Source organism: Condylura cristata, unplaced genomic scaffold, assembly GCF_000260355.1.
Source record: "Condylura cristata isolate star-nosed mole 26May11 unplaced genomic scaffold, ConCri1.0 scaffold00015, whole genome shotgun sequence".
Taxonomy (NCBI): domain Eukaryota; kingdom Metazoa; phylum Chordata; class Mammalia; order Eulipotyphla; family Talpidae; genus Condylura; species Condylura cristata.
In genome coordinates, this window is record NW_004567116.1 from 3,290,536 (window position 1) to 3,303,964 (window position 13,429).

At 40.9% G+C, this 13,429-nt stretch overlaps 1 protein-coding gene across 1 annotated transcript in view; it reads right to left on the reverse strand.

Moving 5' to 3' along the window:
* LOC101626093 (solute carrier family 22 member 10) overlaps positions 1–13,429 on the reverse strand; it is a 33,172-nt gene that overhangs the window by 2,134 nt on the left and 17,609 nt on the right. Inside the window, exons 2-7 of the mRNA XM_012725149.1 lie at positions 6,047–6,201; positions 5,773–5,941; positions 4,404–4,527; positions 3,842–3,957; positions 1,747–1,961; positions 26–134 (exon numbers count right to left, since the gene is read on the reverse strand). Coding sequence (XP_012580603.1) covers positions 26–134; positions 1,747–1,961; positions 3,842–3,957; positions 4,404–4,527; positions 5,773–5,941; positions 6,047–6,201 — 888 coding nt within the window. The remainder of the gene's footprint in view (positions 1–25; positions 135–1,746; positions 1,962–3,841; positions 3,958–4,403; positions 4,528–5,772; positions 5,942–6,046; positions 6,202–13,429) is intronic.

Here is a 13,429-nt window from a genome sequence, read left to right on the forward strand (position 1 = left end):
TGGCAGCACCCACGAGCTCTCATACCTGAGGATGGTGGGGATGAGTTCAACCAAGTGAATGGAAAAGCTGGAAGAAGCAGCAGAACTTAAACTTGTTCCCACACAAGCCAGAGTCACCCGCAGGGTCTGCATTTCTGGAGACATAAAGACCAGGGAGACAATGAAATCTGAGCTGAAGGAGTCAGCACCTCCTAAAATGACTGGGGAAAATACCCTATTCATTATGTCTGTGTTTGAAATATACCAGTGAAAACTGGACAGCAGCGGAGAGGATAGTGTCGGTAGGCTGAGAAGTGCAGAGCTACGCAGAGGTGGCCTGAGCCCATCACCGTTCCTGGACTAAAGCGCAAGAGTCTGACTGCACAGCTGAGGTTTGCCGGGGAGGAGAAGGAAGCCGATCCTCAGCCTGCTCCTGCTTATCCTCTCTCGCACGCATTCCATCCCTCCTGCAGGACCACGTGTGGGCAGATGCCGAGTCTAAGGGCAGCTCTAAACTTGTGGACTTCACAATGAACGTAGAATTTCAAATGACTGGCGTCCTGGTGCTCCTGGGAATTGGGGATTTAGCGGAGTGGGGTTTTTCGGCTTAACCAGGAAAGCCCCAGGTAAACCCAGGCAAGGCGTCAGCCCGGCGTAGACACAGCCTTGTCGGGGATGGGTCTGGGCTGGGAGTGAACTGCAGGGACAGGGCCACCTCTGCTGGGCTGGCTGAGGAGAAGCTAGAGCTAGCGCAGTTGGGTCTTAGGAACCAAGAACGGAAACTTCTATCTGGGAAAATCCAGAACTTGGGAGTCATCATGCAGTCATTTCAAAGAATCATTTTCTGCCCAGTACAAAACAAAGGAATCTAATTAGAGCCTTAGAACATTTGGAGACTCCGGGAAGGGAACAAACCTGCACAATGGTGATGTTCTGCTGCTCAGACCCTGCTCTGCAGCATGCCAGCCCCTGGCATGGCGCCTCAGTGACTTACAGAGTGACGCTACACAGACAGACTGGGATTTCTCTGCTGACTGTGTGCCTTGGGCTGCTTGAAGAGAGTTTGTTTTGTTTCATTTCCTGTGAGTCAAGGAGACTCCCACCAGTGATGGCTGCAGCACTTACAGGTGGATGCCTGCAGGTGGGAGGCAGACCATGGTCTCAGCTGGAGGTGAAGCCCCGGGTGGGGGACAACACCCTGCGTCCTTCTGTGGGGCAGCAGGGTGAGGCTGGGCCCCTCTGTCCTGACTATTTTTTAAAAACGATTTATATTATTCATTTATGCATATAAGTTCTGGGTACTGGCCAGAGATGGATGGGTGAGAGGCCTCAGCAGAGATAGAATAGGGAGCAGAACAGGCAGACAGACTGAGATACACTGCTGAGGGGAGCAGCAGGGAGACAGGAGAGGTCTGCTGCACTGTGTGGGCCAGCCCCTGGCCGGGGATCCATCTCCTACTGCAGTGGCTGCTGATAGCTTCATAGTGCTGCAGCTTGCCTTGTGGCACCAGGGAGGCCGTCTATTCTAACTATTTAGCACATGAATGCCATAGGGCAGCTACTTGCTGCTGTTCTAAGTAACTGTCTGTAATAAAAGCACTGGTTTCCAGATATTTTCAGGATGTGGTGAGCTGCCTAGTGCTGACCCAAGAATTTATCAGCAGATTTTGTCCTAAACCATCTGAATTGTTTGGGCAACTTGAGTCAGTACACTCCCCAAAGGATGGAAAGGCCATTGCCTTTTCCCAATGTCCTGTCGCCTCTCACCTGGAGGCACGAAAGTGTTGGCCAAGATGGAAAGTCCCAGCAGTAATGTAGTAAACGTCTGGGTTAATCGACGGCCTATCTGACTCAGTGCCCAGAGTGTAAGACAGCGGGCCAGGACCATTAGAGCTCCAAAGATGACCTGTAACAGGAAAATATTGCTCCCGAAGTGCTGCAGATTGACCATGATGCCATAAAAGGGTATTGTGATTGCAAATCTGCAGTGGACAAAAGAGGGGCAGATGCCCAAGTTAGTGCCTTCGTGCTGCAGAGGGTAATGATCCACAGATTGACCCAGAAAGCTAGTGTCAGTGTGAAAACTAAAGACCTCATTTGGTTTAATGAACACTTCACTCAGGTGATAGTTGTAAAACTGTCATAAGTAATGACACTGCACATTCCTGTCATTCTCCAATCTGAATCTCGGACAGAGAGTTACCAACTAGATAGACAGATGAAATCTAACTCACTCACCAGACTGGGTGGCATCGAGAAGTCAAATATGGAACGGTAAAAGGAGGGTAAGATTTTCTTTTTGTGGGGTGTTGGTATTCTGGGCGTCATCTCTCTCATCTCCCAATGCTACTACAGTGAAGAACTTTTCCTTCACTTAACTACTGGTCCTTAACCAGTTAAGTGTCCTGGCATGTAACACAATTCAAGGGAATCCAGATTCATATCTAATTTCCTAGGACTTATATTTCCTAGAGGAAATATGAAGACTCAGGGAAGCAAACAGGATCCACTGTGCCATAGAAAGAGAATTAAATGTTCCCAGTGTGAACCTAAATTTAAACTGAAGCATCTAAGGAAAAGGATTCCATTTTAATGATCTAGAGAGAGCTACGTTTAGACATGAAAGCAGCAAAAACCAAGGCCAGTCCCAGCAATTACAAGCCAGGAATCCATTCTTGGTCATCATGGTTACTTGTTCTTACCACTCTCATAGTCTAAGATTTAGAAACCTCATCTGTGACCTAAAGGATATGGGGAAGGTGGAAATGCAGCTAAATAATGACATCTCCTAGGACATTCCATGGAACATGCTGACTGTACAACTCAGTGGTGACTTTCTGAAGTCTGAATAAAGGTGTTTTTTGTCCTGTATGCTTTTTGGGTATGCATAAAAAAATTAAGTATAAAATATTAAAGATTTTAATATTAATAAATTGATTTAATGTAATAAATAACAAAATATTCAAAATAAAAATAAAAATTTTTAAGTATAAAAAATATACTTAAAATTTCAAAAGTATACTAATTCACGAAGTAGGTATATTCCCCAGTCGATAATATATAAGATTTTTTTTCTACAGAAGCCCTAGGATCAAAACCCCAAATTGAAAATAAGCTGTAGGTACACTGATGTCCATAATGCAGCTCTAGGGCAGGGGAACCAAGCACACTGGGTGGAGAACACCCTATTGTATGTGCAACTCAACAGCAAAATCATCCACAAATAAGCTTGAGGGAAAGGCAGAACCATTTTATCACTTATCATCAAAACCTGTATCTTTTATCATCAGAGCCATATAGCCTCATAATGCATGATGTGAATGTTGATGCTAGCGCTCTCCCGTGGTAAGGGAGGTCAGAACAGTTGTGAGGCTTCATTTGGTGTGGGAGAGGGCAGTGAGGGGGTTGAGAGGTGGCTGCTGGTGATGGAGGTGATTCTTGCTGTAGGGGATATCTGAGGGGGGGCTCGTAGGATTTTTCCATCTTGAGCTGGCTGTCCAGTGCTTGTTTATGTATTGAAATAGTTGTTGGATCGGTTATATTCAAGACCTGCTCACCTTATGGTTGTAAGATTTGTTGAAATTAAAATAGAAGGAAAAAAGAAAATACTAAAATCTTTATTGTAACAGAAATTCTCAGCATCAGGCAGATAGTAGAGGTACAAGACATACTTAACTCCTAATAATATAATCAGCAACTCATGAATCTTTTTCTACCCCTTTGACTATATCCAAACATAGCAATTATTTGGTGTGTTCTGATCATTTTTTATCTTCAGATCAACTCTTGCCCTCAAACACTGTTAGAACCTTTGAAGCCAGTACACTCATCCCAGCACTCTTAATATCGGCGCCACGCCCACCTCTCTAAGAATAGGATAAGGGTCCTTTGACGCAGGTTGGGTGTCCGGAACAAGTCAAACACAGAAGATGGTTTCTCTGCTGCCTTCAGCTCCTCCAGCATGGTGGATCTCAAAACCTTCAAGAGCAACAAACACATCATTTGCCAACAGTCAGGCCGGTGGGGACCTGCACCCCCAGCTCGGGGAGGGGGCACCCTTCTCCCCAGGGAACATCACACATGCACCCGCAGGAGTGGCCACGATAGGAAGGAAGGTGTAGGCAGCCAAAGAGACTCCAGGAAATGACGCAGAAGGACAATAGTTTGAGGGAGCCCTAGAGGGGTGCAGGACCCCCACAAGTGAGTGTAGGTTAGAGGCTCAGACCAGGAAGTGAAAGAAGGAGGGCACAGCGTGGTGCTCAAAGCCCTGTGCGGGAGCCCAGGCGCCCAGGGCTCTGAACTCACACCCTCGGCTGCTGGTCTCGCTAGGAACACAGCTCGCGCATCTGTGCGTCTCAGTCAGGGGACGGGGACATCAGCCACGTCTCCCTCCTGCCCAGGACCCTGCTCCCGAGCCTGCTCACCTCCAGGGTCAGTGCTTCTCCCGCGCTCTTCATGCCGTTGGTGTGTGCCACTCGTCTGAGTGTCTCCAAGCCCTCGGCAGGTTTGTTGGTGATGATGAGCCACCGTGCAGACTCCACCAGCCACCTGGTGGGAGAGGAGCGCAGTGTAGCAGCCTGTGTCTGTCTGTGCCCGTTCTCCATGACGGAGCCTTTTGCCATCCGTCTACTATCTGCACTTGTTGGGGTGGGGACGGACAGTCATGCTCTGTGGCATAGAGAGTGACGATGGAGGCAGTGTGCCTTTGTGGTTGGGAACATGGGTTTGGAGCCAAATCACCTCTCTCATTAGTCATTGGAAGGTTTGCCAAGAAGCTTCAGAATCTTGAGTTTTCAGGAGCCCTGTGTGCATATTTTTCCTTTCAAAGGTTGGCACAAATCTAACCATTTTGTGCTCATTATATATATGCAGATATGGATATATATTTTTATTAATTTTATTATATATTTCTGTTGTATCTGACTATTATGCTTATGCATTAAATATATAACATATATACTCACATACACATATATAATTTTAAAAAAGTACTACATTATGTAAGGTTAAAAATCCAGTAACATGTGGAAGTACTACGCTGTGCTGGTTATTAGCTGCACAAATGAGTAGCTTGTTTCTATCTGCCTCAGTTTCTCACCAATTGGTGGGGACAGTAACTCCGCTTCCTTGCAGGGGTTTTATGAGGCTAGAATGACAGAACAGCTGACTCTGACACAGATGACACTTTCCTGGTCTCTGTGAACTCATCTGATTGTATGAGATCTTCGGTAATCTCTCCATGTTTTAGTAAATACAACTCTCCTAGATTGGTTTTTAAGTGTGGGAATGAAGATATCCATAAATTATATGTTAAAAATACTCACGGGAAGAGGGAGTTCTGCCACACGGTGTGAATCACCCAATCTTCACATCGGTTTTTAGTAATGGGGAAATCGTGTTCCTGTGTTCCTGTTTTATCAGTTAGCTGTACAAACACATTTTCTGTGTTCTTTCTTTTACCCACAAAAATTAAACATCACTGAAATTTTGACCACAAACTGATTCATTCCAGAGCCAAGGAAAAATTATAGGTGTATATTTTTGAAAGATTACTCTATATTTTATTCAGGAAAGTAATGGGAATAATGTGTGACTGTTATACTGAGTATGACATGAAAGGAAGATGGTGGAAAACACCCAGAGCTCTCAGACAGGGGAATCACTATTATTTCATGTTCCGCTTCTCACATCGCAGAGTGAGAAGGGCCCAGCGGAGAAGACAATTACTGTTCCCAGTCAATATTCATTTTCAACCCCAATTCCCTTGGGACAAAGAGGGAGAGCGGCTTCTACCTTGAGAGGAGAAAGAAGACAAAGAAGGACACAGACAGCAGCAGCTGCAGGGTGCGCCACTCCCGGAACACAGAAGCCAGCCCTCCCAGGACCATCTGCCCAAAACTAATGGCACAGAATATCAGGGTTAACACCAACGCTTTAGACCGGGACCTGGCCCACTCCACAACTGCAAAAAACAACACCCAGTGGGAAATTAATGTCAGTGTGTCAGGAAATTTCAAGGTCAAAATCAAGGCTTGGGCAATGGAGTTGACCAAAATTCGTGACTTACTGAGCAAACTGCCATTTGTCATGATGGACACAGAAGAACAACCCGACAGGAATCTCAGGGAGCAGTAAATGAGGAAGTTGGGAGCAAAGGCCGCACAGGTCCCAGAAGCAGCGAGCTGGAGGAAACTCCACCGGAGAGCCAGCTTTCTCCCAAACCTGAGAAACAGGCAGGTTAGGTTGTGGTAGCAAAAATCATTTGTAGCAAAATCTTAAGAAAGTAAGAGCTTACTCTGAAATTTAGAGAATGTCTTGATAAGTGATTCTTGGTATCGTAAAGCTTGAAAAAACCAAAAGCTAAACCAACAATGGAAATCTCTTCCAAAGCAACACACTCTGTTTGCACTGCAGACTGACAATATCAAAACCATTACCCAAGCACCAGGAATTCTCTGAGGCCAACTGATGCCATATAAAGGAGAGGACAGTGCTGGAAATGGCAATATTCGTAAGCACCCATTATACTAACACACTGTGTAACACAGTACAGAATATTACTTTCTGGAACCCAGGGAGCTGTACATATACTTGAATTTCTAGCATCATAAAGGCTCAGGTTAAACTGATACAAAAGAAAGATCAACGGAGCAATCTATTGAAATTGCTTGAGGGTGTGTAAGAATCTCTTTGTTGATTCTGGATTGTGTAGATTCTGGTTTCAATTTGTGCTTTATCTAGGAAATTATAGAAAACTCACAGTGCAAAGAATTTTGTATGGAAATAATAGGAAAAAGAAAGTGAGGGACAAATAAGGATAAGGGAATTCTCTTATCTCTTTGGGTATCAAGAAAGGCACACCTTGAGGGAGACAATGGGAGCTCAACAGGAAGCCAAGTGAGAAAAACAAGGAGAGTTTGGGATCCAGCATTGCTGTGTGATTCCTGAAATGGAATTCTAAAAACATTCAAACAATTTCTTCCAAAGGCAGAAAGTATAGCATACAGGTACAAAACAGCTCTGATTAATTATAATCATAATAGTCATCATCAAGAAATAATGTAGAGGTGGTGCCAGGGATAAAGCTTCAGTGCCATCAAGCTATCCACAGCCACTGCTACCTGAGTTCGATCCCCGGCCAGGAAGTGACCCACATGGCACAGCAGACCCCTCCTGCCCACCCGCTGCTCCCCTCAGCAGTGTGTTTCAGTCGACCTGCTTTTTCTGCTCCCTACATAAATACAATTTGCAAATAGTGCTCTAGTGAATACAGGAGTGCAAGTTTCCTTCAGGTTAAAGTTTTTATATTTTTCAGAAGGACACATAGGAGTGGAACTGCGGAATAATATATATCGATTTTTAATATTTGAGAAAGCTACTTACCATTTTCTCTAGGGACAAGACCACTTGCATCCCATCAACAGAGCACAAGCTTCTTTTTCCTTCACGCTCTTGTCAATGTTTTTGTTTCTGGACTTTTTGATACAGACCATTCTCACAGGTGTGAGGTGACATCTTTTTGTGGTTTTGATTCACATTTCTACAATGATAACAATGTGCATTTTTTACATCTTTCGGCCATGTGTGTCATCTTTGGAGAAGTGTCTATCTGAATCTTTTGACCATTTTTTGATTGAACTATTTTTGTTGCTGATTTGTATGAGTTCTATATAGCTCTTGGATATTAATGATCCTTGCTAAATGTATGATCTGGAAATAATTTCTCCATTCAGTAGTCTTTTTGCTTTAGTGATTGTTTCTTTGACTGTGCAGAAGTTGTCTAGTTTGATGTAGTTCTGATTCTTTATATTCTCTTCTGTTTTCATTGTTGTTGGAGGTGAATCTGCAAAGACATCTTCGAGGCCCAAAGCTTGGAATGTTTTGGCTGCTTTTTTTTTTTTTAATTCCATAGTTTCAGGTTTTTCATTCAAGCCTTTTATTTACTTTGAGTTGATTTTTGGCAGGGTGTGAGTAGTGGTCTAGTTTCAGTCTGTAGCAGGCAGCTATCTATTTTTCCCAGCACCATTTGTTGAAAAGACTTTCCTTTCTCCAATGCATAAGTTCTCTGCTCCTTTTTCTCACTTTGCCCTCCCTGAAATGCCTATTATCTTATATCACTTTTCTTCATGGAATTCATTTTTTCCCTTTTTATTTTACTTTCTTCTTCCACTTTTTCCATCTTCAATTTCACCTATTTGATCTTCCATTCAGTCTATTTATTTCTATGACTTTCTCCAGAATTTTTTAATCTTTTTCATTATCTTTTTGATGTCCTTTGGATTATTTTCTTATTGAAAAGTGAGACTTCTATACTACTTTTATTTTTCCAGCAGAGGGAGCTGTGGGTTTTATGATAAATTTTAAAGCTTTTCCTAACTTGGTGTTTCACATGTTGTATGATTTTGTATGTTGTAGAGAACTGATGGGCAGCTGATGAGTCAAGGAGATGGTGAAGGGCTGGAGAGATTCAGTTACTGGTGAAGGTGGGGCTGAGGCTGGCTCATGTCTGTGGTGTTACTGGTAGCCCTCCACTCTGGGTTACCAGGCCCAAATCTCTTTAGTGTGTGGACTGTGTAGTCAGCACCACTTCACAGGATCAGCTCAAGTTCTGAGAGAGTGACAGGGAGTAGCACCACTCTGTGACTGCCTGTCCTCAACTGGGAACCCTGCCCACATTGTTCACACAAACCCCTCCATATGGATCTCCCCTCACTTAAGGGTATGCCTCCATACTAATCAGTTCTCCTCTTGCCAAGGCCTCCAGCTAGACATGGTACCATATGTTTGCAACCCCATTTCCTGCCTTGCCACTTTCTCTACCCACTTTTTTGGTATAGACTTGAATTTTCTCAGTGTCTCTCCTGTGATGGTTAGCACTGATATCCAAAGTGTAACAGCTGCTCTTGTTTTGCCCCAAGTCATGGGATCATTAGGTACTTTAGATTATTCTCCTGGGGGTACAGCAGGAAGCCTCCTCTGATGTTATCTTCCCACCTTGAATCTCCTCTTTATTTCCTAATTCATTTTTCAGATATTATCTAGTACCCTTTTATTTCAACTTGAACTCTTTAATGTAGTTTGTATGGCCAGTGTGGTAGTAACAAGCTCCTCAGCTCTTCTTTATATGGGGCTGTCTAATTTCTCCCTCATTTTTGAAGGATAGTTTTACCAGCTATAAGACTCTTGGGTTACAATTTTTTATTTCAGCCTTTGAAGTTCGTCACCTCTACTCTCTTCTGAACTTAAAATTTCTGGTAAAAAATAGATTGCAAATATTATTGATAATCCTTTGTATTTCACCATTTGCTTGTTTTACTGCTTTCAAAATCATGTCTTAATTTTAGTTTTCAAAAGACCAATTAAAATAGAGGTCCAGGTATCATCAATAATATAATAAACAAAGAAAAAGTGCTTCTCAGAATTCATCAATCTCTGTTGCTGAAAATCACTGAGCAAACTAGAAATGCAAGACAACTTTCTCAACCTTTTGAGAATATCTATAAAACCAGTCACAAAGCATCATGCTTAAGATGGCTCAATACATTCCTTCTCCAATCCATGAGAAAAGAAATCATGGATTTAGCTTTCACTATTTTTTTTAATAGACTTTTTTTTTTAAGATTTATTTATTTGTGCATACAGAACTGCGGTGCAGGCCAGAGGCTCAGGGGCGATGAGAGGCTTCACCAGAGACAGAGCAGGGAGCAGAACAGGCAGATCGACAAAGTGCACTGCTGAGGGGAGCAGTGGGCGGGTCAGGAGAGGTCTGCCGCGCCATGTGGTCACCTCCGGGGCAGGCGGGAATCGAACTCATGTGGGAAGTGGCTTTAGTTTCTCAGTGCTGTGCTTTAGCCCGCTGCGCCACCAGGGAGGGCCCTAGCTTTCACTATTTTTAACAGTGTATTAGAGGTCTTTACTCTAGTCAGAAAGAAGAACTAAAAGGCATACAATTTGGAACGGAAGGAAGAGAATTCCTTTAAGGTGTTTGATCTTGTAGTAAAAACACTAAGGGAATTCAAAGTAGATATTCTAGAGCTAAAAAGGGAAATTAGATTCAAAGTAAATATGTAAAAATCAATTGCAATAAATAATATGACTTACACACTGTACAAATGCATTACACTGGTATCCAAAAAATTAGGAATAAAAGTATTGGAAACAATTACGTTTCCATAACAATTTTTTTGTTTAGATTTTCCTAAACAAAATTTAAATTAGTGGCTTGATGCATAATAACTACATACTAGAAAATTAAACTTGTCAAAAATGACAATTTTACATTTAAATTATCTACAGACTCAAAGCAATGCAAGCAGAATACCCAACAATCATTCTTTATTTAAAAATGTGAACTCACTTTAAAGTTTATTGTAAATAACAAACATAAGTGCTTATAATTCGTGATTTTGAGACTTACTAGAAAATGACAATGAACAAGAATATGGGAAAATTACAACAAGAAAATATACACTTCCATGGAGCACAAAACATGATGTTCATGGCAGCAGTAAGTTCATACCTAAGTGATCGATTAATTTTTTACAAAGCTATCAAGATATTTTCAAGGAGACATAAGACTTTTTCAACAGATGATGCTATAATAGCTAGATATTTGTATATGGGAAACACTTTGACTCATCGCATAAACTCCACACAATTGAATTAAAATGAACCATAGACCAAAGTTAAGAGCTAATTTAATCAAAGTTAAGAGTTTTCTATAGAAGAAAATTTTTGTGACATGGGGGCATGTAAAATTTCTTTGAAAGTACTGAAAGCACCACCTATAACAGATATATCAACAAAATAGAATTTGCCAAGATTAAACAATTTGCTCATCTAAAGACATATCAAGGTGTCTTAGCTAATAAAAAGCAACTGAGTTTATAACTAGCATGATACATGTGCTCAATGTTTATTACTTGATAAATGGGTAAAAATAGATCAGTTGATCGTTTGTCTGTTCAACCTTTACCTTCACATTGAACAATACTTATTTCATTCCCTTTGATGTGTAGAAAGCCTTCACATTATCAATTAATCTATACTACTGTTGATCAGAATCAACTGACTTATTCTACCATTGATGGATCATTACATTTCCAGTTGTACGTGTTGTAAATACTTGCTTGTTAAATGTCAGAAATATCACTTTGATAATGTTATGCATTAAATATAAATCAATGACCATTTCAATATCTGATTAAGTACTTAATGTTTTTATTGGTAAGAGATCAAATTTTAACCCAATCATGTAATAATAATTATATTAAATATAAATACTCCAAATACACTAAACAATTGGGGAAAAAAGACCCTAGAAAATAGAATAGTGCTAAAAACGTGAATATTCCTGAGAAGGGGTGTGGGGGGAAGGTGGTGATCTAAGTGAATTTGGGAATTTGTGGAATATAAATGATTAAAGGGATTGCACATATGCCCTAAAATATAGTTGATAATTTTTTTCCCCAGGGTGATACAGGATAGCAATTCTGCTGCAATTCTAATTGTGCTGTATAATTTTATTGAATTTGACCAAGTGATTATATGGACAGTAGTCAGTAAACTACAGGCTTTTCACTTTGGGATATAAACAAAGTAAGGAGACTAAACTGGTCATTGTAGTGAAGGATTGGAGATATCAGTATGAATTTAATATACATACAGGTAGTTACATATAAGAATGTTTATATACATAGTTTAGTATACATATATATATTTCCTTGTTCTGTCAGCTAAGAGGACTTAGAAACAATGGCACCCCATTGCTAATTAATGAAAACATAGAATCCAAATATTACTTTATTTTTTTGTTTTTAGGTTTCTGACATGTAATATCTGTACAAAATTAATGCATACAACTTGATGAGTCTAGAATTATATATACACTTGTGGAATCATCACCACATTCTATGCCATAATCATATCACCTGTCAGAGGTTCCTCTTTTATTTGATAAGAATACTTAACATAACAAAAATATAAATGGGAGAGAGTAACAAGTAAAGGTTTTGCATGGAAATCTATGGAACGTATATGATTAAAGGGATTGCATATATACCCTAAAATATAGTTGATAAATTTTGTTTCCAAGGGTGATACAGGATAGTAATTAGATTGCTAATTAGGTGAACTTGGGTTGTTATCAATATAAACTGATCTATTGTAGCTATGAGGTCTTTTAAGTTAGCATCATATAACCACAAAGTTAAAAACTAAATAGTAGATTTACAAAGGATAAGAGAAGGGAATCAAACCATAACATTAAGTAAAATCATCAAATCACAAAGGATGAGAATAAGAGAGGAGGAAGTGAATGAGGAGCATACAAAGAAAGAAGTAATAAGGTGGAATTAGTGAGCCCTAACCAATAAATATAAAGAAATTGAATTTTTCCACTCAAAAGGCATGCAGTGGCTGAGTGTATACACACACACACACACACACACACACACACACACACACACACACACATATAGACAAAACTATATCCTTCCTACAAGTCTTCAGCTTTAAGGGCAAAAACAGGCTCAAAATAAAAAGAAGGGGGAAAAGTCATAGGAAAGCAGAAGTAGCTATACTTAATGAGCAGAACAGACTCTAAGTTAAAAAAAAAATGGCTAAAGTCAAACAAGAGACAAAGAAGGACAGTGTATAATGAGAAAAGGGTCGATTGGTCTGGAAAATAAATCAATAATAAATATTAACCCAATGTAGGAATATTGAATTTATATCAAGCATCTCTTTCAACCATGGTGGGATGGATGAAACTACAGATCAATAATAGAGAAAGTTGGAAAATATACCAATATGTAGAAAAAAACAATTGAAATTCAAAGGTTCAAAGGAGAGGTATTTAGATTAATTACTTTATATTACATTATATGGCTGGAAAAACACCTTAAACAAGATCAAACATTCAGATTATGTCCACATTCTTTTTTTTTTAAAGATTTATTTATTTATTCATACAGAACTGGGGTACAGGCCAGAGATGCGGAGGATTCACCAGAGACAGAGTGGGGAGCAGAACAGGCTGATCGACGAAGTCACAGCCAGCGCTCAGCATGAAAGGCAAGCATCACCACCGGATCCACATGTGTCCCTCAGACAACACAACCTGCGCACCCATTGAAGACTGAGCCACTGCTGAGGGGAGCAGCAGGCGGGTCAGGAGAGGTGTGCCTGCCATGTGGATCTCCTCTGGGGCAGGTTGGGATCCAACTCATGCGGAAGTGGCTTAAGCTTTGTGCTGTGCTTTTAACCCACTGCGCCACCAGGGAGGGCCTGTCCATATTCTTTCTTAAAACAATTGAGAACCACCTCACGAAGCACACAGGGCTTATAAAAGTGCCTTGTCATTACAGTGGGGCTACCAGACAGGATGACAGTCTGGGAACCTGCAAGCACTTAGTGCACTGAGTTCAGGAGAAACTTAATACAGAAGCTC